Source organism: Lutra lutra, chromosome 3, assembly GCF_902655055.1.
Source record: "Lutra lutra chromosome 3, mLutLut1.2, whole genome shotgun sequence".
In the NCBI taxonomy this organism is placed as follows: Eukaryota; Metazoa; Chordata; class Mammalia; order Carnivora; family Mustelidae; genus Lutra; species Lutra lutra.
In genome coordinates this window covers 198,671,137-198,693,011 of record NC_062280.1, presented here as the reverse complement: position 1 = coordinate 198,693,011, position 21,875 = coordinate 198,671,137, and the positions used below count along the sequence as shown (strand labels likewise).

General features: G+C 46.2%; 1 protein-coding gene across 1 annotated transcript in view; it reads left to right on the top strand.

Moving 5' to 3' along the window:
* The window catches only part of COL4A1 (collagen type IV alpha 1 chain), a 132,634-nt gene that overhangs the window by 50,869 nt on the left and 59,890 nt on the right, over positions 1 to 21,875 (top strand). The window contains exon 2 of the mRNA XM_047720395.1: positions 7,107 to 7,166. Coding sequence (XP_047576351.1) covers positions 7,107 to 7,166 — 60 coding nt within the window. The remainder of the gene's footprint in view (positions 1 to 7,106; positions 7,167 to 21,875) is intronic.

Below are 21,875 nucleotides of genomic sequence, written 5' to 3'. Positions count from 1 at the left end.
TGTTCTAGAATCTGGAACAGTTGGATGGTTGCTGGTTGATGGGGCCCAAATGTTCCAGATGCTGGGAAGAATGAGCAGCCCTCCTGAGCTGCCTCAGATGTATGGACAGTAGGGAACTGCCGGAGTTTGACGACCCTGCTCCTCTTTTTCTTTCACTGAGAGGTCGAAAGGCAGAATGCAATTTCTCAGGAAATTGTGACACTTGTGATGTCGTCTTTACCATGTGAGGTCACCGGTGACATTTTGAGTCTGAGTCATGTGTCGTTCGTGGGTCTGTTTAAACTTAGCAGTTCATGGTGGAGAGTTGAGATGTGCATCACTTAAGGCTCCTTACGTGAATCAAGTGAATTAGCTCTTTCAGAGACGTGCATGACACCCGGTGGAAAGGGAGCCTTCGAGCTCCACTGGGGTTCTTTTCAGCGGTGCCCCTTGAATCACAACTCGAAGGCCTGTACGGGCCATGACGGGACAGCAACGCTAAGGACCAGGGTAGAGAGATTGCAAAGAGATTCAGGGGCCCCTGGCCTGCTCAGTCAGAGGAGCGTGTGACTCTTGATCTCAGGGTCGTGAGTTTAAGCCTCACGTTGGGTGTAGAGATTACTTAAATAAATAAGAACTTCTAAAGAAAGCAAAATAGATATTATTTAGCAAAGTAAACATGCATCTTGTGATTTTTGTTAGTCTAAAAATGGGTTTTGTTTTTTCCCAATAGGACCGTTTACGTAAAATGCCAGGCCGCCCAGAATGTGACACAAAAGTCATGGTCTGAAACTGCCCTTCGTTGGGAGCAGACCGTGGTCTACATATTATTAGAGTGATCGATTCTTTGGAATTGTCTCATTGGGCCAGAATTGGTAATAAAATTTCCTACAAGAATAAAGCAGATAAGGAGCCATGAATGTCTTTTGTTTGGGATTTTTAAAAAAAAATTTTGCTTGATATACAATATAAGCCGGTGGGGGCGGATGAGCACCCTGGGGGCGGGGTGAGGACCTTTTATTTCTGTGACAGAGCCTGTAAGAAAGGCTCTAGTCCTTGATTTGTCATCCCAGATCGCTCCCAAAGTTGGCCGCGATCTGCAGCCTTGCCCGAGGTAAAACTGGCCATTTGTTACACACGCACGTGCCGTGGGTTTCTGTCGCAAAGACACAAGAAGCAACTTGACCCCAACATCCACGGCCCTGGCCCTGTCACCTCTTATCTGGTGTCCCTTGCAATGCAAGCATTTGCTGAGAGCTTAAGGGAACGGCTCCAGGAAATTCATGTTTATAACTTCCCTCAAATTGAATGGAGATAAGCTTTTGAGATTTTAATCAGCATTTCAAAGAGAAAACCCAGAATCACCAAATAGCCATTTGGAGCTTCAGTTATGTGATTCTCGGCCTGCCCTGGAGTTTAGAAGAAACCTTATTGACCTGTAAAGTAGACGAGCCTGTCCTGCTTCAGGCTGTTCTTGGGTTCTGGCCAGCTGAGCCTGGGTGGTAGGTGGACGTTTCTTTCCTACCAGATAAATGAGTCTTAGCCTGGTTGATTTTTCCTTCTGGCATCTGTAGGAGTGGGATGGGGTTTAGCAGAGTTTAAAGAGCAGAGGCGTGTTCCTGAGCCTGGCTCAGGAGCAAGAGGAGAGCTGTAGGGCTGGGCCGAGGGGTGGCCTGACCCGGAGCCCCAGGGACTGGGATGCCTCGCCCGCCAGGTTTTCCTGGTCTGGGGGCCCACCCAGCAGCTCCAGGAGCCCCCCAGTTCCCTGGCCAGGCCCGTAGTTGGCTGCAGTCTCCTATCTGGACTGGTAACGTAGGTAAGGCAGTCCTCTATTGGGAGCTGCCCTCCTGGTGTGGCTGGATCGTTCTGTACACTTGCTGTGCAGGCTGGTTGAATGGCCACCAGCGGCCGGGGAGCCATCGCTGTTTCCGCTATTCTAAGACGTCTGTTGACTAATGCTTGAACCACCCTGGAGCTCCCATATGTCTTCACGGTTGATACGAATCCTTGTTTCATGAGTGCCCTGCTTTATTTCCCAGCGCAGCTCTTCCAGCTTCCACTCTGTCAGATGAAATATGGTCCGTATCAAGTGTGGTGGGACTCTGGGCCAGCCCCAAGTGCTCTCAGGGTCCCTGGGAGGGGTGCCTCCAAGCAAAGGCTGTGTGAAGCACTGGACGGGTGTTGTAATAGAGGCATATCACCCACCCTTGCAGGAGCCCACGTGGGGTGCAGCCAGCCCTCGGCGGGGGATGAGGCCGGAGATGGTGATGGTTGGGGCATGGTTCTTGGGTCACTGAGTACTTGGCTTTGGGCATTTTGGATGAACCTTCTGGAGCACAGGCTTAAGACTTTGACCTCCCCTCTTGGGAAAACATCCCAGTGGTCACCAAAACCCAGATGGTGAAGCAAAACTGGGCACACGGCTTGATTTAGTTAGGAGGTTATGAGATGGCTTGCTGAAGTTGCCCCCAGTGGGAGCGAGGGAAAGAAACAGACCCATCATCTCTGTTTGGACTGTTGTCAACTGTCCCCATTTCCAAAATATAAAATTAATAACAGCTCACTGTCTTGGAGGCACTTGTTCAGATTTTCACTTTATGGAGTAAATATCTCCAGATGCCGTTGTTTTCCGCAGAAGATCTCCATGGCAGCGAGGCTAAGGCTTGAAGATATTGTTAAAAAAAAAATAGACTGCACGTGATGACTGTACCATTCATAGTGTTGTCTTATGTTTGAGAAACTATGATCACTTGAAGTGGAATTTAAATACACATTTTATCTCACACCAGATACACAGCCTCTAATAAAGCTCATTCACTCACTTACTCCTTGTCATGCCCCCTTATATTCTGTCTACGACCTCTGTGTCTGTCTTCATGTAAAATTTGGGTCTAAGAAAATTGTAACTGTACGTAGGCATCATCCTACTTTGATCTTTTAATGTGCTGGCAGTTTTACATTATGGAAGTTGGCGTCTACCTTATCTTAGTGTGTTATATTGAACCTCCAAAGTCAGATTTCACATCTGTGAAATGGGCATGGTAGCACATACCTCAGTATGGCTGTTAGCTGGTCAGACAACATGAGAAGTGGTTGTTTGTAGCACCTGGTGGACTTTTGAACACATTAGTTCCCTTCCTCCCCAGCTATTTATTTATTTGTTTATTTATTATTTTAACAGGATGCTACTTTATATTGTTTTATTTTTTTCATCATGATGAGTGCTTAATCCCCATGCCCCCACCATCTCCCCTCTTGTAACTGTCAGTGCGTTCTCTATAGTTAAGAGTGATTCTTGGTTTCTCTTTCTCTCTCTCTCTAGCTCTTCCTTTTGCTCATTTGTTTCTTAAATTCAGTGAAATCATATGGTATTTGGATTTCTCTGACTGACCTGTTTCACTTAACATTGTACTAACTCCAGCCGCATCACTGCAAATGGCAAGATGCCATTCTTTCTTATGGCTGAGTACGATTCCATGGTATGTGTATCTTGGATCTTCTCTATCCCTTCATCTATCGATGGACACTTGGGCTGTCTCCATAGTTTGGCTATTGTAAATAAGGCTGCTATAAACATTGGGGTGCACGTGTCCCTTTGAATGAGTGTTTTTGTATTTTTTGGATAAATACCCAGAAGTGCAGTTGGTGGATCATAGGGTAGTTCGAGTTTTAACTTTTTGAGGACCCTCCATACTGCATTCCAAAGGGGCTGCACCAGTCTTCATTCCCACCAACAGAGCACGAGGGCTCCTTTTTCTCGACATTCTCCCAACACTTGTGGTTTCTTGTGTTTTGATTTTAGCCATTCTGACAGGAGAGGTGGCACCTCATTATGGTTTTGGTGTGCATTTCCCTGATGATGAATGGCGCTGAGCATCCTTCCATCTGTCCGTTGGCCGTCTGGATGTCTTCTTCGGAGAAATGTCTGTTCATATCTTCTGCCCATTTTTTTTAGTTGGGTCATTTATTTTTTGGGTGCTGAGTTGAATCAGTTCTTTATATATTTTGTATACTAATCCTTTATTGGATATGTCATTTGCAAATACCTTCCCCCATTCTATGTTGCCCTTTAGTTTTGTTGATTGTTTCCTTCACTGTGCAACTGTCCCAACAGTTTATTTTTGCTTGTATTTTCCCTGCTTCAGGAGAGAGAGCTAGAAAGATATTGCTACAGCCAATATCAGAGAAGTTACTGCCTGTGGTGACTTCTAGGATTTTTATGGTTTCAGGTCTCACATTTAGGTCTTTAATCCATTTTGAGTTATTTTTGTGTATGGTGTAGTTTCATTTTTTTGCATATGGCTTCACAACACCATTTGTTGAAGAGACTGTCTTTTTCCATTGTATATTCATCCCTCCTTTGTCAAAGTTTAATTGACCACGTAATTGTGGGTTTATTTCTGGGCTTTCTATTCTATGCCATTGATCTATGTGTCTGTTTCTATGCCAATACCATACTGTTTTGATTACTACTGTTTCATAATATAACTCGAAGTCTGGAACTGTGATACCTCCAGTCTGTTTTTCTTTTTCAAGATTGCTTTGGTTATTTAAGGTCTTTTGTGGTTCCATATAAATTTTAGGATTGTTTGTTCTAGTTCTGTGAGAAATGCTATTGGTATTATGATAAGGATTGCACTGAATGTATAGATTGCTTTGGGTAGTATGGGTATTGTAACAATATTTGTTCTTCCAGTGCATGGGCATGGGATGTCTTTCCATTTCTTGTATCATCTTGAATTTCTTACATCAGTGGGTTTTTTTCTTTCCTCTTTCATCAGTGTTTTATAGTTTTCAGAGAATGGGTCTTTCACCTCTGGTTAAGTTTATTTGTAGATATTTTATTGTTTTTGGTATAATTGTAAATGGGATTGTTTTCTTAATTTCCCTTTCTGCTGCTTCATTATTAGTATATAGGAATTCAACAGATTTTTGTACCTTGATTTTGTATCCTGAGACTTCACTGAATTCATTTATCAGTTCTAGTAGTTTTTTTGGTGAAGGCTTTAGGGTTTTCTATATATAGTATAATGTCATCTGCAGTTCTATTTCTTCTTTACCAATCTGGATGTCTTTTATTTCTCAATATTGTCTGATTGCTGTGGCTAGGGCTTCCAGTACTATGTTGAATAAAAGTGGTGAGAGTGGACATCCTTGTCTTGTTCCTGACCTTAGGAGGAAAGCTCTCAGTTTTCCCCTACTGAGTATGGTGTTGGCTGTGGGTTTTCCATATATGGCCTTTATTATGTTGGGTATGTTCCCTCTAGACCTACTTTGTTGAGGGTTTTTATTATGAATGGATGTAGTACTTTGTCAAGTGCTTTTTCTGCATCTGTTGAAATGTTCATATGGTTTTCATCCTTTCTCTTGTTGATGTGATGTATCATGTTGATTGATTTGCGAGTATTGAACCACCCTTGCATCATGGGAGTAAATGCTACTGATTGTGTTGAATGATCTTTTTAATGTATTGTTGGATTTGGTTTGCTGATATTTTGTTAAGATTTTTTGCATCCATGTTCATTATGGATATTGGTCTGTAGTTATCTCTTCTTTTGAGATATCTTTATGTGGTTTTGGTATCAGGGTGATGCTGGCCTCATTGGAATGAATTTGGGAATTTACCTTCCTCTTGTATTTACTGGAATAGTTTGAGAAGAACAGGTATTAACTCTTTAAATGTTTGGTAGAATTTGCCTTTGAAACCATCTGGTTCTGGACATTTGTTTGTTAGGAGGTTTTTTGTTTTGTTTTGTTTTGTTTTGTTTTTTACTGATTTCATTACTAGTAATTGGCCTGTTCAAATTTTCTATTTCTTCTTGCTTCAGTTTTGGTAGATTGTATGTTTCTAGGAATTTATCCATTTCTCCTAAGTTGTCTGATTTGTTGGCATATAGGTTCATAATACTGTGTTTATTGTATTTCTGTGGTGTTGGCTGTTATTTCTCTTCTTTTATTAGTAATTTTGCCTATTTGGGTCCTCCCACTCCCTCTCTCTCTCTTTTTTTTAAAAGGAGTCTGGCTAGAGGTTTATCAATTTTGTTGATCTTTTCAAAGAAGCAGCTCCTGGTTTCATTGATCTGTTCTATTAGATTTTAATTTCTATATCATTTATTTCTGTTCTGATCTTTATTATTTCCTTCCTTCTGCTGGGCTTAGGTTTTGTTTTTTCTTCTTCTAGCTCCTTTAGGTGTAAGGCCAGGTTTTTTATTTGAGATTTTTCTCGCTTTTTGAGATAGGCATGTGTTGCTCTTAATCTCTCTCTTAGAACTGCTTTTGGTGCACCCCAGGGATTTTGGGCCATTGTGTTTTCATTTTCATTTGTTTCCTTGTACTTTTTAATTTCTTCTTTGATTTCTTGGTTGACCCATTTATTGTTCAGTAGCATGTTATTTAACGTCCATGTGTCTGTGCTCTTTCAGATTTTCTCTTGTGGTTGATTTCTAGTTGCATGGTATTGTGGTCAGGAAAGATGCATAGTATGACTTCGACTTTGAATTTGTTGGAGCTGGTTTTGTGGCCTAACATGTGATCTATTCTGGAGAATGTTCCTTTTCTCCAGATTTTATTACATGCTTGGGTTCTTTTCATTTAAGCTTTAACTGAATGAAAAGTCTGTTCTTTAAGGTTGGGCTTAACATCAGCTCCTTCATTTATTTCTTCTTTGCACACATGTTTGTTGCATGCTTCTGTGTCCTTGGGAATTCAAGGGACAAAGCATGGACTCTGCTCTCCTAGACCCTCGGTTTCCCTGGTCTCAGGTCTGAAAGTGCTAAATCAGAATCACAGCCTTACAAATACGGTTGATGTCCTATTAGAATCATCTCTAGGGAGGCAATTTCAAAAAGTATTAATGATGGCCTTCCCTTTGTAGACCAAGCAATACTTTGATTTGCTCTCCTCCAGGCTTGCTGTTTCATCTGTTAGGGCAAGAGAGAGGAGCCACGGGGCATATACGTGATAACCTCATTAGAGCAAATCCGATCTCATATTTTAAGGTCTTGCTCATAATAATAGGGTGGGACATCTCCCATAAATGGGTGAAGATGCCAAAATAATTTCAATTCAAAAAGTGACCTCAATTTGCAAGAGTTCTTCTATTTAAAGATGTTTTTTCTTCCTTCCAGGGTGGTTGTGCTGGCTCTGGCTGTGGGAAGTGTGACTGTCATGGAGTGAAGGGACAGAAGGTAAGTGGCCAAAGCTTAAGTTGTAACAGTTCGTTTTGAATTGCCATTAATATGGAAATCATTAGAAACATCAAATCTAACCCAATAATCAGCCATTTGTGCTAAAGCCTTATACTATTTTAATAATTTCCCCAGAGTGATATAAAGAGGCAAAACCAGGCTTAATGTGGTGTCTAGGAAATCTCAACAGTGGTTCCCCAAAGACGCTGATAATTAGTGGCAATTAATATAGAAAAAGGGATTTGGTCTATTTTCTTTTTTGACTCAAGAAGGGATATGTGTATTGGCAGAAAATCTGTTGGGCCAATAGTATTCCTTGGAATCCAAGTGTCAGAATAAAACTTAGCATTTTTCTCAAAAAAGGAAAAGTTTCTATTGCACCTGAGGGCCTTTATTCAAATTAGTATTTTTTTTTTAAGTTTTTATTTATTTATTTGACAGAGAGAGATCACAAGTAGGCAGAGAGAGAGAGAGGGAAGCAGGCTCCCTGCTGAGCAGAGAGCTGGATGCGGGACTCGATCCCAGGAGCCTGAGATCGTGATCCAAGCTGAAGGCAGAGGCTTTAACCACTAAGCCACCGAGGCGCCCCTCAAATTAGTATTTTTAACCAATTTTTAATCCTTAACGCACTTGTCCAGATTTATTTATGAAAACAGTATATAGTTCTTGTTCGACAAATGTCAAATTAAAATATTTTTTTCTAAGCGAGTGTCCCCCCCTCCCGTTTGAGACCCATGGATCTGGATAAGTCATTTTCATTGGAGGGCAATCGATGGGTGCATTTTAGTTTTTTGTGAGAGCGGGTGCCTGCCTGCTTTTCCCCAGCGACACTGCAGGATCCCGAAATTGCCTGGAGAGGCCCCAGAAACCAGGTATGGCAGTGAGAGGGCACAGCCCAGTAGCCAGTCGGGCCGGGCTGTCACAGGCGGGGGCCTGAGGCAGGTGGGGGGAGAGGAGAGCCCTGCTCTCCAGGCGTGGCGGGGGTCAGCCTGGCCAGGACGCTCCTTCCCTTGCTCATGGCCTGCTGGAGGCCCATCAGGTCTCAGACTCACTCTTGAAATTCAGAGAAGTCTACGAAGAAAATGTGTGTGTTGTTTTTGTCTTGTTTTTGTTTTAGCCTCTTGATAAAAGGTACCAACATTATTTTTTTAAAAAGATATGCTCCTAGTTGGTGATACCAGTATTACCCGGCTCGTTTCGGAATAAATGCAGTACGTGAAAATATGCTGGCGTCTCTCCTTACCGGCCGTGTCAGCTCTAATTCACTTTCATGTTCTGTTCGTCTTCCTATTTGGCGAGTTTTCCCAGCTAGTTCCCCTGCGCACTCCTAGGACTGACTTAACAGTAGAGGCAAGTGTAGAAACACCACAGTCTCCCCCCACCCCTTTTGGTCTAACTTGAATGATACACATCGGCACACTGAGCTAACACAGAAATTCTTGAAACTATAAAAAGTAGGACCTGTGTCAACAGATGGGAAATGAAGGCCTGTGTCAACACCGCTGTGTTTTTCTTGTAACTGAAGGCATCAGGGCTCGGGGGGACAGGGGTCGTGTGACTCACTCTCAAAGAGAACACGGTCCGTTCTGATGACTTTCCGGGCTCCCCTCCACCCCCCGCTGTCCAGCAGCTGCAGACCGTGGTGGCATCCCCCCATGGCTCTGGTTTTCAGACTTCCTGTTCTGTGTGTGTGCTTTCTAGCCTGCTTCATTTTCATTTTTACCCCAAATCCACCCGTTAATATGTAACCAGGTAGACTTCCCAGGTATTTTTGGCCGAGTTTAACATGCCTTGAGGATGGCTAGTCAGGGCCTTGGTTCAAGTATTGCTAGAGGAGGCAGGGCCACATCTCAGTCCTGGGCATCATCTACACCCAACTGCACCAGCAGAAGGTCCAAAAACATTTCTTTTCAAACTGAGCGTTGAGGAAACACTTGTGGTGGCCGGTATGCTCAGGTGAGGCCGGGTCTGTGTTTCTCTCGACCAGGAACTGTGCTGTAGGGCCAGCCTCCCACTTGGGTGCTGGAAGGTCTAGGGAGTGATGAGGATGAAGACACACCACTAGGCTGTGCTCCTTCCTTGGGATGAGGGCTCGGGCCAGCCTCGCACTGTGACCAGCCAACCTGAGCCTTGACCTTGGAAAGCCCTGGTGCTTTTGTTGGGATTGGGTGGAAGGAGTAGAATTCTGCTCTCCCCCTTGCTAAGCCTCCGGAAGATTTCCCAGCAAGCAGACCAGACATCCGGAATCCAGGCCCTTCACGACCTTTCCAGGCTGACCCTGCTCTTTCAGCACCCAGTCTCCACCCACTTTGGATTTTCGACATTACTCTGAAAGAAAGATTATTTAAAATAAACTACCTGAAAGCTGTGGGTTAAGCCATTCTGAATTTGCGTTTTCAAAGACTATAACTGTCAAATGGATTCAGAAGGCCTCTTGAAATCTAGGGGAATAGCCAAATGGTTTAGTATTGTGTCCTTTCAACAAGAAATGAGCCGTCTTCTCCTCTTGAGCAGAAATATCTCAGGTCCCATGGATCACACAGCATGCATGACCAAGGAAGAGGTCCTTCACCCCACAGAAAGAGGACATTTTAAATTTCCATGAATTGTCTTGGAACTGATGTTAAAATAATCAGCGCGATGGCCTGAGAGAGTGGAGCACAGCTGAGCTGGGATTTCAGACGCAGGGCCCCCTCTCATCCCCAGGTCAGAGAACAGACCCATTTATTCTCAGCCGGCACATCAGTGAGGGAAACAGGTCCTTCTCCACTGCCCCCCGTTCTCAGAGCGAGGCCTGGGCACGCTGCTGGTCAGGTGCCAAAGCACAGTGAACCAGGGAAGCCCAGCCTGGTGGTTCGGGTTCCAGGCCTGTGTTCGAGCTCCTGCTGGGTGTCTGCGGTTCTCCCAGGAGTTACTCTGCTCTTCTTCAATGTCTACAAGTTAAATGAGTTTTTTTTTTTTTTTTAAAGATTTTATTTATTTATTTGACAGACAGAGATCACAAGCAGGCTGAGAGGCAGGCAGAGAGAGAGAGGAGGAAGCAAGGCTCCCCGCCGAGCAGAGAGCCTGATGCGGGGCTCGATCCCAGGACCCTGGGACCATGACCTGAGCTGAAGGCAGAGGCTTTAACCCACTGAGCCACCCAGGTGCCCCAGTTAAATGAGTTTTGACCTCTTTTTAAAAGTGGGCTAACCAGAGCCACATAACTCAGAAAGAGTTGGAGTTACCTAAGTGGGACAGAGGGTCAGCCGCCTCAGAAATGTGGAAATCCTAGTTTCTGAGACATGTCTTTTCCACATCTCCTTGAGGGACCCTTTCACGGATTGGCTGCTAGGATCCACCGACGGACACTGGAATGTCTCCAGGATCAGCTGCCAGGTCACTTTTGGCGAAGTCCTGTTTTCCATGGATATGTCATGAGTGGAACGCCCTCTGTTCTCCAGATAGAAGGAAGTGTTAATGCAGCAGATCTGAGGTCGGGTTACGATCCCGTAGTTATCGATCGAACCCTGGGGGTCTTGCTCGGAGTCCAACAGTTGAACTCCCGAGGCCTTCACAGGACTTCAGGTCCTGCAGAACTGTTTGTTTTCCACTTCCCTGGCCGGCGCTCCCATCTTCAGATGTTTTCTCTTAGGTAATTAATTTGGTTTGTGCACAATGACTTTGTGTTCTTCCCGGGACCTCAGCGCTGTTGGGAATGTTATCTACTTAAACTGATTAGCGTTCTGAATGCTTGTGTATGCAGAAATAGCCAAAAGTTAAGCTCTTCTTTTGCTCGATAACCTGATTTTCTCAACTATGTAAGATAGTAGGAGAGGCACCGGGTTCCCAAGAGTTACCGCTGTATGCTTGGGAATTGGCCATTTACATTTTGCCAAAATGGACTTTATGTAAGAGGTCCTTGAGGTATTTTCACCATGGGCGCCCATGCTAGTGGAAAGCTAGCATTCTGTTCTGCGGCGTTCAAAACAAGGAACTCCAAGTGAAATCAGAGAGGGGAGAGGTATGCCTCTGAAGTAAATAACAAAGTTAGTTAGAGGCAAATGATGGCACTGCAGGAGAAACAGTAGAAAGAACAAATGGTACGGTTGTCCCGACAGAGGAGTGACCTGGAGGCCCAGAGCCCGGAAGATGAGGGACGAAGTAGGGTGCGGGAGCACTAGGTGTCCACTAATGGCCCCCGACTTGCTTGGGTGTAGGGTAGGATCACCTGTCACTCACGGGCAGAAGGACGCACACAGGATTTCAGCCCACGAATCCCAGAAAACGGTTCTCGTGGCCAGTCAGTGTATCCTAGAAAAGGCCCTAACGAAGTTACTCTGGGAAGGGACATTCCCAGCTACAGTCTTGGGAGCAGTCTGTGTTAGACAGAATTACCGTATTTCTATTACATAACGAGAACTGTGTGGGTATCTCATAACCTCAGTGTACTTGAACTTGCTGGCACCCCGATCCTTGCCAGCGGTGTTGGGGGGAAGCTCACTCTGCCGTTATGCTGAGTGTGCGGTCTGCTCCGCATGTGGGGTCCATGCAGGGCTGCTCGGTGGTCAGATAGGCCAGTCCCAGATCACTCGCAAAGCAGAGAACTTTGAAAATGGAATTTGTTTTTGTCTAGAATGTGTGCCTTATCTGATTTGGAAGGGTGGAGAAGTCTGGCCAGTCTGGAAGTGGCTCTGTTTTGGGCCCTGGAAATCTGGGAGGATGTTCATGTCACTCTTGACGTGGGATGCTCTTTTCCCGGCTTACACTGGAGGGCGGGCTGCTCTGTCAGCTGGTTTGCCACAGTCAGTGACCATCCCACAGCAGACCTCCATACAAACCCGTCGGTCTGCATCCTGACACTGAATTTTAGCTTCTGCTGATTCACAACAGATCTCGGCGGGACAGGGAAATCCTGGTTTTGGGGTGTCAGAGTGAGAAAGAGAAGAGAGTTGATGTGTATTGAACATCTCCCTTGGGTCAGGCGCGGTGCTGATTTTTCATGTGTGTTATTATTATACCCATTTTCCAGCTGAAGAAACCAGCTATTCCAGGCTCTCCGCGTTTGGTACTTCTGACCTTTCAGGTGGGCTTGTTCTTTGTGGCAGGGAGTTCCTGGGCTTGGCGGGATGCCTAGCAGCACCCCTGGCTGCCTCCTACCCGATGCTGAGAGCACCTTCTCCCCCATCTGTGTCAAGCAGAACGTCTGCCGATTTGGCCACATGTCTCCTGGGGGTGGGGGAGGAGGGGAGCAAAATCTACCAGGATTGAGAGCCACTGAGGCAGCCGCGTCTCGTAGAGGCAATGTGAGGTAAGCAGCAGGATTCAAGCGCTAGTCAGATCCCGTCATTCAGGATAAGGAGAGCGAGATCTGGGAGAGCCCAAGGAGATGAACTCACCGTTCGGAGCTTCCTAAAGTCTTGGGCAAGCTCCTGTTGCTCTACACCTGAATCCATGGGGTGGACGCTGTGCTGCTGGCCACCTGCCCGGGAAAGCAAAGCCTTCCTCTTAGTGATGGGAGGGACTGCTGGGGGACTGCAAAGAAATGAACCTATGCCTTTGGGGCCGTGGGGAGACCTCCCCGTTCCTGTTGCAGATGAGCATCCACGGGGTTAAGCAGATAACCACAGGGAGCCGCCTTGTCTGTGACACAGGGCAGGTCGGAGGTCATATGCCCACGTCCGAGCCCCGCTCCCAACTAAAGGCAGCTCAGGGGAAACCCAGCCCAAGGAATCTGCATTCGCTCACGTTTGGGGGTCCTCATTCCAACAGCATTCAGAATAAAACCCTGAGGGGCGGGCTTCTCGGGCCAGCATCAGAAGATCCCAGAGCACCTACACAGGGGTCGGGGGGGCGTGTTGCGGGGCGTCTACCCTGTCCTTCAGGAAGTCCGGCACAGTCTGTGTCCTGTAGGAAATCCATCACTCTGGTCGAGAGGGAGTCACTCTGTTTCTTACGTAGTAGACGTGCCTCCTTGATTTCCCAGGAGGTGAGTATGGCCACATTTCTTAGGCATTCTGGGCACGGTCAGAGACTAGGGCCATCTTCTTGTTTCTCAGCCTCTTCTATGGCTGGAGAGAGGCATCTTCTCTTTCCACAGGCTGCTCAGAGTTGCTGTGTGGCCGGGAGTCCGTCGCGTGCCCTTCTCAGCCGCTACTTTGCCAGGCACTTTGAGATAACAAACAAGTATTTTTAGGGTCTTTCTCTCAAGTGCACAAGACATAAGAAAGAAAGTGCAAAGAATGCTGTAAGGGTAATCATTTCTAAAGACAAGAGGGGAGACAAGACTTCCCTCTTTCTAATTCTTTGTGCCATTTTACATTGGCCACTTTCCATCAGCTGCTCTTGGCAGAGACCTTGCTGACCCGCTGGATGGGAGTGTGGGGATTAGCCCGTGCGTCTTAACGGTGCTCAGAAAGGCCTCAGGGTTTGACATTGCTTTAATGACAAAGGGTCTCACTTTCTCCTACAACCATCAACAGAGAGCTCATACCATTCTTTCAATATTAAATGAATTTTTTTTTTGAGATGGGGACAACATTGAATGGTCTTTAATTAATTCACATATTTATTTCATCACTCTTTTCATTTACTCATGGCTAATAACAGAAGTATTTTTAGCCATGCTTTCATTATGAAATAAAAAATACTAGAGTGCTTTGTATGTTATACTTTATATAACAACTAGTTACTCTGTTTTCACTCAGTATAGAATTACACAAACACGTTATATACCATTTTTTTAGTTTTTGTTGGGGTATTGAAAATATTTTTCCCATAAACTAAATTATATTAATCATTGTTCTAAATACTAAAGGTGTCATATTTATCCCTAGAGAGTTAATGCTTTCTTCAAGTAAATGGAAGTAAATATACTTTGTATAAATTCTTTGAAACTTCAAATAAACTGATTTGGATTAATCATAATGAATTAATAATAACGATAATCTATTTGCTAAACACTGCACTCCATCTGTTAGTGAGAATTTCAAAATCTAGTCTCTTTAAAAATAAATTCCATCTTTCTACTAGTAAAATTTGAAATATATAGTCAAAATACAGAAGAAAGTGCTACTTACCACAAAATATTAATACCTAAACCTCTTAATATTTTGAAGTTTAGTTCATAAAATTAAGATTTGTTTAGCATATTTGAAATAACTTCTGGTATTTTTGATACTGATTGGATATCTTTATTTTTATAAGTGTTTTTGAGCATTTCCAAAAGGCGACAGTGTGCAGTTTGGCCTTTCCCCAATCAATGATCTGAGGAGCATCTTGAGATGTTAATAGATGTTTCCTTTGGGATGGAATAAGGAAGAACGTTCCAAGGACAAATGAATCTGGGGAACACTGAGTTATAGTTTAGTGGTTGTTTGTGGTTTCCCAGCTGGGGATCTCAGAATCTTAAATAAGCTTCTGAGTGTCCAAGGCGTGGCATAGCATGTACCGTTCTCCAGATACATCCGGTTATCTGTCAGGTTGGGGAGAGCCTTTGGGGAAGCACTGTCTTGTGGAATCAAAGCCGTGATTCTCGTGTGAGCTTCGCCATCTCCCAGCTGAGTCTGTCCTATCAGGTCATGTCAACCACGTTCCCCTAAGAACGAGGAAGGGGGCCTTAGACCCGCAGTTTCTGAGCTGCTGAAAGGGTCAAGTGGAAGGCACTCGGGAAACTGAAAATATCTTTAGGTGGGTACGTGTCAGTTTGGCAGTAGCGGAATTTTAAAGTTGCGTGGACAAGGGGACAGAGCTTGCTGGCTGGCCTGGCTGCGGGCGGGCTTCTGGGTGTAAAGACAGAGGTGGACCCCGCCTGGTGGGGGCGTCCCAGTTCCCACGTGAAGTCTGCAAGACCAGAGCCATGGACTGGGTACACCTGGGGCAGCAGCTCTCCCAGGACCTCAACTAAATAGACGTTAGGATGTTTTCACAACCACAGAACCATTGTTAGGAAGCATGTTTATAGCTTTTGGATGCTTTTGGTGCAGGAAAAATGAGATGCACTCACTTGGGAGGTCTGTCTGGAAACACTGTCCAATTTCTAGTCAGTGTTGTGATTTTAACGTCCATTTTCAAAATCCTTATCCCTTAAAATATAAGGGGACCCAGCTCTCCATTGATGCATTCCAAGTCCCCCTGCAGGGTTTTGTGAGCTGCTTTTCCTGACATGGCGTGTAATTACAGGCGTTGCCTGAGCCCCTCCCCTCCCCCAGCCAGCTGTCCCTGTTCTCGATTTTACAAGGGGAACCTTTGAGAACTTTCCTTTATTTTTGCCACGGGAGGAATCAGGCACCCCAAGTGCCTACTTTGATCACTTTGGGAGCACCCGGTGTTCATCGCAGGGTCTGCTGGCACGTTCCTTCTCTGCCTCTTGGCGGATCCCGTGGGCTAATACACCCTCTTTCCCCTTTCCATGTTTTTTCTGGTGTCTTGTAATGCCAAGATTTTTTCCAGATGTCTCCTATTTCCTATTTCCACATATTACACATGACTCATCATCTGGCAGATCCTCATGAGAATCAACATGGGTTCCCACATTCACCTACTTTTGTCTTTTTTTTTTTTTTAATAGTTGTTTGGCCTTAAATGTTTAAAAAACTTAAACCCGAGGGTACCAATGGTCACCATATGCCATAGGGAAGTCAGTACGAACAGATCTATGTTCAGTGGGTTTATCTTACTCTGCCCACAAGCCCCACGTGGAAGTCTCACTTAAGCTTTGGACACCATGGGGATGCCTCCGTCCCATAGCGTAGGAGGTATCATGGGCTGTGCTGCCCCACTTCCGTCCCTCTGCCTCTTTCTCTCCACTCCATCAAATCTGCCCCTTTTCATGTGCTTCTGAGACACTGACACTTGTGATCCATTACTATCATAAAAAACCTGACATTTTTTGCTTTTCAGCTATATTTGGAACACAACTCATTTAGTGCGGCTTTAAAAATAGTGATTTGATCTTGTTTCCATGTTTAGAAGGAGTAGCAGAAAATCAAATTTCCTGAGTGGACTATTGTGTCCTGTGACTTTTAAAGCCTAACACACCTCATGTGAGTGGACGCTGTCATCCCAGTGTGGGGCCCCGACGGCCCTCGTCTTGACTGTGCATGGGGAGAAAAAAATTTTTTTTGGTAAATAGGATCCTGAGAACACATTGCTTGTCGGGAATACAGCTTTCTTCTGGAAGGAGTAACACGCGACTGTGTGTTTTAATTCAAGATCAAAGACACCGTAAACCCAACCCCGACACGTGAAAATGGTGCATTTGGGTTTTCCTCCTGTTTGTTGGTAGAGTATCACGAACATTGAAAATATGTTTCTAGACGGCACGCAAGGAGGCAAAGGAATTATGTTGCGTGGGCGTGGAAAGCTGCACCCACAAAAATGATATTTGCAGAACCCTCGTCCTTGTTAAGTGGCTCAGCACAACGCGCCATCACACAAAGGAAGAATTAGTCAGTGGTAACGAGCAGACCAGATGCGCTGGGAAGTGGTGCCCCCTCTGTCTTCTTTCCCCTTTGGCAAATCCATCAGAAACGTTAAAGGTGCAGTTGAACACAGTCTGGTCTCCACCGTGGCTGAGCCCACCTCCGCCGCTTGAGCACACGGTTTTATAAAAGGACAGGCTTATCTGGCCCCAAGATGTTAAACGGCTGCCCCATTGCTTCGCAGGGGAGTGCGAGGAGCTAACAATGAGTGGTTCTTGGCTGGTGGCTGCTATTCCACCATGAAATCATTCCCGGCTTCCGGTCCTTCGATAGGGGTTCCCCTTCCTTAGCATGAGGGGGTGCTGACCACGTGCTTCCAGACCAGCCTACAAAGAGCTGAAAGGTGCTTCTGGCAATGGATAGACACGAATCCCTTACACACGAATCCCTTACACACATCTTGTGTGATCGTGAAGTTGATGGATGTCCCATTAAAGCACATGACGGTCATCTGTGATTTCACTGATTCTAGGTAGGAAATCCATGCTGTAAGCTGATGCGAATTCTGAGACTTTTAGTGTCCAGCTAACAGCTTGATTTTGAAATGGCTTCCCCTAGAAGATTGGTGAAGGAACAAAGTCTCTCTATAGTAAGATCCACTGGAGTTCCGGAGCCAGAAAAGTAATGTCTACCATCCCATCCCACCCCACCCACCCTTCATTCTGGGGTTCTTACTGGCTTCTGCTCTGTGTGGCAGTGTGCTGATGGCCCTAGGCAGTGGGGAGCGGGGCTGGTGTGACACCTGCCCTCATGGCCCTCACGATCTCACGGCACAGGAAAACATTAAAGGAGTAACGGCACCCATAAACCCCAGACTGGACACTGCCATTCGCTCTGAGGGAGACAGTGCTGCGAGAGTGAGCCCTGTAGGGACCAGAGCTGAGCTAGGGTCTTGGGCCAGGGAAAGGCAAACTGAACATTCCATGAGGAGGCACCTAAAATCGGGGCAGTGTGCTCAGGGCTCCCGAGTTAGACGCCCTCCTCCAATTTTGTTTCCTTGTTTTTCATGTTTGCCCTAGTTTTGGGGTGGAAAATTGGATGGTTTGGAAATTTCCATGGATGACGGACCCCTTGCAGTCTTACTTCCACATATAAGACCCACATGGTTAAAGGACATATTTTTATGAAAGTGAAGTTATTTGGCAGAAAGCAGAGTGTGTATCTTTCTGCAAGGCCTTGGGCTGACCTCCTGCCTCTGGTCTGGTCAGGGTTTCATGGACCAGGGTGGAAGGGGCCGGACAGTCTTGTTCCCAGACCCTCTGCTTCCTAATGCAGGGGGCCGGGGGATGCTGCATCTTCTCCCGCTCGGGGACACAGCGCCTCCTCTCCGGGTCCCTGCGGACATCCTCCGGCTCCGCTGCTGTGGCGGGAGGGCGCGCGGTGACGTTGTCCCCTGGAAGGAGCAGGAGCGCCGGAGGTCTGGCGTCTCGGTCCCAGGACGGGGCGCACAGGCTGAGCCCTGGGAGCCGCGAGCCCCACGGAGGGGGGGGGGGACGCGGTGATTCGGGAACTGCCCCTGCGAGCGGTCACTGATGCGTCGCCCCTTTGCTGGGTGTGCGACCGCACGGCGACACGGAGGTCCCCGCCTTCGGGGCTGCCGCGGCCCTAACAGGCTCCGCCTGTGTGAGGGGCCGGCGAGGTGGCGTAGGGACAGGCGTGCTCGCGGCGTGACCCTAAGGCCATTCCCAGGCCAAGCGGTGCTCCGCGGGTGGGATCTCTGCGAAGGGGTTAGAGGTTTAAAATCTGTTGTTTTTCTAGGATTTTATTATTAGGGAGCGCAAGCAGGGGGAGCAGCAGAGGGAAAGGAGGCTCCGGGCGGGGCAGGGAGCCCCATGAGGGACTCGGCCAGAGGACCCTGGGGTCGCGACCCAAGCCTGAGGCGGACGCTTCACCACCCAAGCCACCCGGGCGCCCCCAGATTCTGCCGCTTGACAAGGACCTTGCTCCCCTCCGCGGCGGTTGAGCGCGCGTGTCCCGGAGCCCGGGCAGGTGCTGGGCTCCCCGCGCAGCCCCGTGCGCTCCAGCGCGTCCGAGGCCGCGTCCTTGCAGAGGCGAACCTCGGTCACTCGCGTCGCGGTGACTCGGCCGCGGGGCCGCAGCCCTGTGGGGAGCCGAGTCCGTTTCCTGACCGTGGCCTCAGGGGGCGGCGCCGGGAGGCGGTGGGCTCGGGGCCTGCGGCAGCTGGCGAGCGCCCGGTTGTGACGCGGTGGTTCCTCTGGACCCAGATGTGCCACCGCAGGATTTTCGCGGAGCCTCGAACAGCTGCTTCCAGCCCCGGGCATCCGCTGTCCCCGTGGGGAAGCGCTGGCTTTGGGGCCCACCATGCTTTCAGAGACGCCCGGGGGTTCCCGCTGCGGGAGCTCGGGAACCAGAAAGTTCGCGCGCTCCTGTCTGGAGCCGGGGACGCTAGGAGCCCACTCCATGGTACTCGGCCGATCAGCCTCCTCTGGCCGAGGAGAAATGGCCTCGGTCGGGTGCGGGATGCCCGGATTGGGGAGTGGCCAGGCGCCGCGGCAGGTGTGGCCCGACCGTCCTCTCCACGCACCACATCCCCATCTACACGTTGGGTTATCTGTCTTCTGATTTTTTTGTTTTAATTTAAATACAGAATACAAAGTAAAATCCCACACATTGGACTCTACAAATCTGTAATCTGTTTTTTATGAGAACATTAATTTCTCTAGGTTACAAACTGTAATGCAATTTAGGCAAATTTCTGCATCTTCTCTCCTAGCCAAAGAACACTGTTTTACTCTATTGACATTAAATTAGAATTAAAAAAGCAAGAAACTGTCTTATTGAACCTTTGAGACCTTTACGAAGTAAATATGGTAAAAAGGACATTAAGTAAGATCCTATTAACTTCAATTTTTATTTTTATTTTTATTTTTTTTTTTAAAGATTTTATTTATTTATTTGACAGAGAGAGATCACAAGCAGGCAGAGAGGCAGGCAGAGAGACAGGAGGAAGCAGGCTCCCTGCTGAGCAGAGAGCCCGATGCGGGACTCGATCCCAGGACTCCGAGATCATGACCTGAGCCGAAGGCAGTGGCTTAACCCACTGAGCCACCCAGGCGCCCCTTAACTTCAATTTTTAAAATACTTTGGCCATACCTTGGCTTAAAATGTATTTCCACATTATCTTTTGGAAACAGTCTTGCCAGTTCTGTGAGCAACATTGTGGTGAAGGGCATCTGCCCTCTTAGGGAAGGCTGTTTTTAAGTATTAAGAACTAGTTATTTATTGTGTTCATTTATACACCATGATTTTGTATTGATGGTGCAACCGTACGCTTTACTTAGCTATTCAGACATAAAATCAACATCTTGATCCACGAAACCCCTTCAGTATCTTGCCTAATTTCTTTCCTTGAATGACTGTACATGTTTTAAGGGAATTAATGGTGTTTACCGAAAATAGGTTAAAATTCAGTTATTAATTGAGATGATGGTGTTTGACCACAGCTTTTTCAAATTACCGATGTCAGGCGAGTTGTGGGTGTTGCAAAGCCTCCGCTCTCCCAGTTTTGCACTATGTAGTACGTAGTACGGGCAGAATTGACTTGTCACATTTCAGCTCCTCGGAACTGTTCTTATCTTTTGGGTTCTGAGCATGATTAATGATGTCTTGAAATTATTGCCGCACGCTGAGGGAGAATGTTGTTAGCAATGCAGCGTAACCTTTGCCGGAGCGAGAGGAAACAAAATCTTTTTGACATCGGACACCTGTGGCTACAAACAGAGCAGGGCCCCAGACCGGGACATGGACGAGTTGGTGACCATGTGGCCCCACAGACTCAGGCTCATGTGAGGAATAAACAATACTCCAAGCTGGGAGAGAATATCAGATGTATTAATTAAGAAAAAAAAAACAAACCTTGTGCATCAGATAAATGAGGAATTTCTTTAAAAGAGAAAACCTATCCTTTTTAATACCCAAGAAATCCTTATTTTCCATTGTCCAATTTAGCCTCAAAAATAAGAATGAGATAATTATGGGTCATGACTGCTGGGAAGGGAAAAAAGTGACCCTGTGTTTTCTTTCCCTTCTAAGATAGTGTGTGGCTTCATAGGAAATGCATTTGGCTGGATGGACTGAGAAATGGTGATGGTAAATGCAAACTCTCTGTGTGTAAATACAGGCGGTCCGTGATCCCGGGCGCAGTCTCTGATGCAGTGCAGAGCAGGGGAATTCTCAAATCAGATTGGACCCTTCACCAAGTCCTGTGGGAGGCAGGTAGCGTCATCCCATCTGGAAGACGGCAAACCCAATTCTCAGAGTCTCAGTGGCTGGTGCTGGAGGCCGAGGTTCTCCCCACCGCACAGCGTTATCTGTGCCCTCACTGAGACAAGAAGGTGGGAAGTAAGATCTCCTCGGCTAACCCAGAGCAAGGATGCCTGTTTTGCAGTAGGTTTGAAAATAGGATCTCTAATTCTTTGTCCTCTTGGTGGGCTTATATTATTTCCTTGGAATCTTTAACACTTTGTGTTTCTGGATTCACTCCTCAAAATATTTAATGAGCACCTACTGTGTGCTCTCTGTGCTAGGTTCTGGGGAACAGGGAATGCCCATGGCAGGACACCCATAAGACCTAATTTTGGTAGATGGTAGCATTTAAGCTACTTTTTTTAAAAAAAGAAATCACACACATATATTTTCTCCTAATTGCCAGTTGGCAGTTTTTCTCAAGGTTAAAGTTGAAGGTTATTTTGCATGCCTTTTGTATTATTAATTATAATTACTATTGTCAGGATGTTTCTTTTGCATTTTTCTTATTTACTGTTAACACAGACTCCAAAAAAATCCCTGACCTGGATCGTGGCGCTTCCTGACTTTAATGTGTGCTGATTTTGTTCAGGATGCACGCATTTCCAGGACCTCATCACACACCCACAGGCATTTCCAAGTTCAGGTGAATGACATCCTCACTGATGGTCTATTTAGGCACTATGCTCTGATTGCCCAAATTCAGTTCGAGTTACTCAAATTGTTTCTCAAATTCACTGATCACATAGAACACATCTCTTCAAATCTCAAGGTTAGCGATAGTGGAAACAGAGTAAACTGTCTTTTTGAATAAAAGATGTATTTTTTCCCTATCCAAACTCAGAGAGCTGCTTACCTCTTGCTATTTGTGAATGATCTTGTTATTTTTTTGTCCGTCAGTTATCTTCCTGCAACCTCTCACCATCCCCCAAATCTTTAAGTTATGACGTCGAATTTTGATAAGTCTCTTGGAACTTAAAAA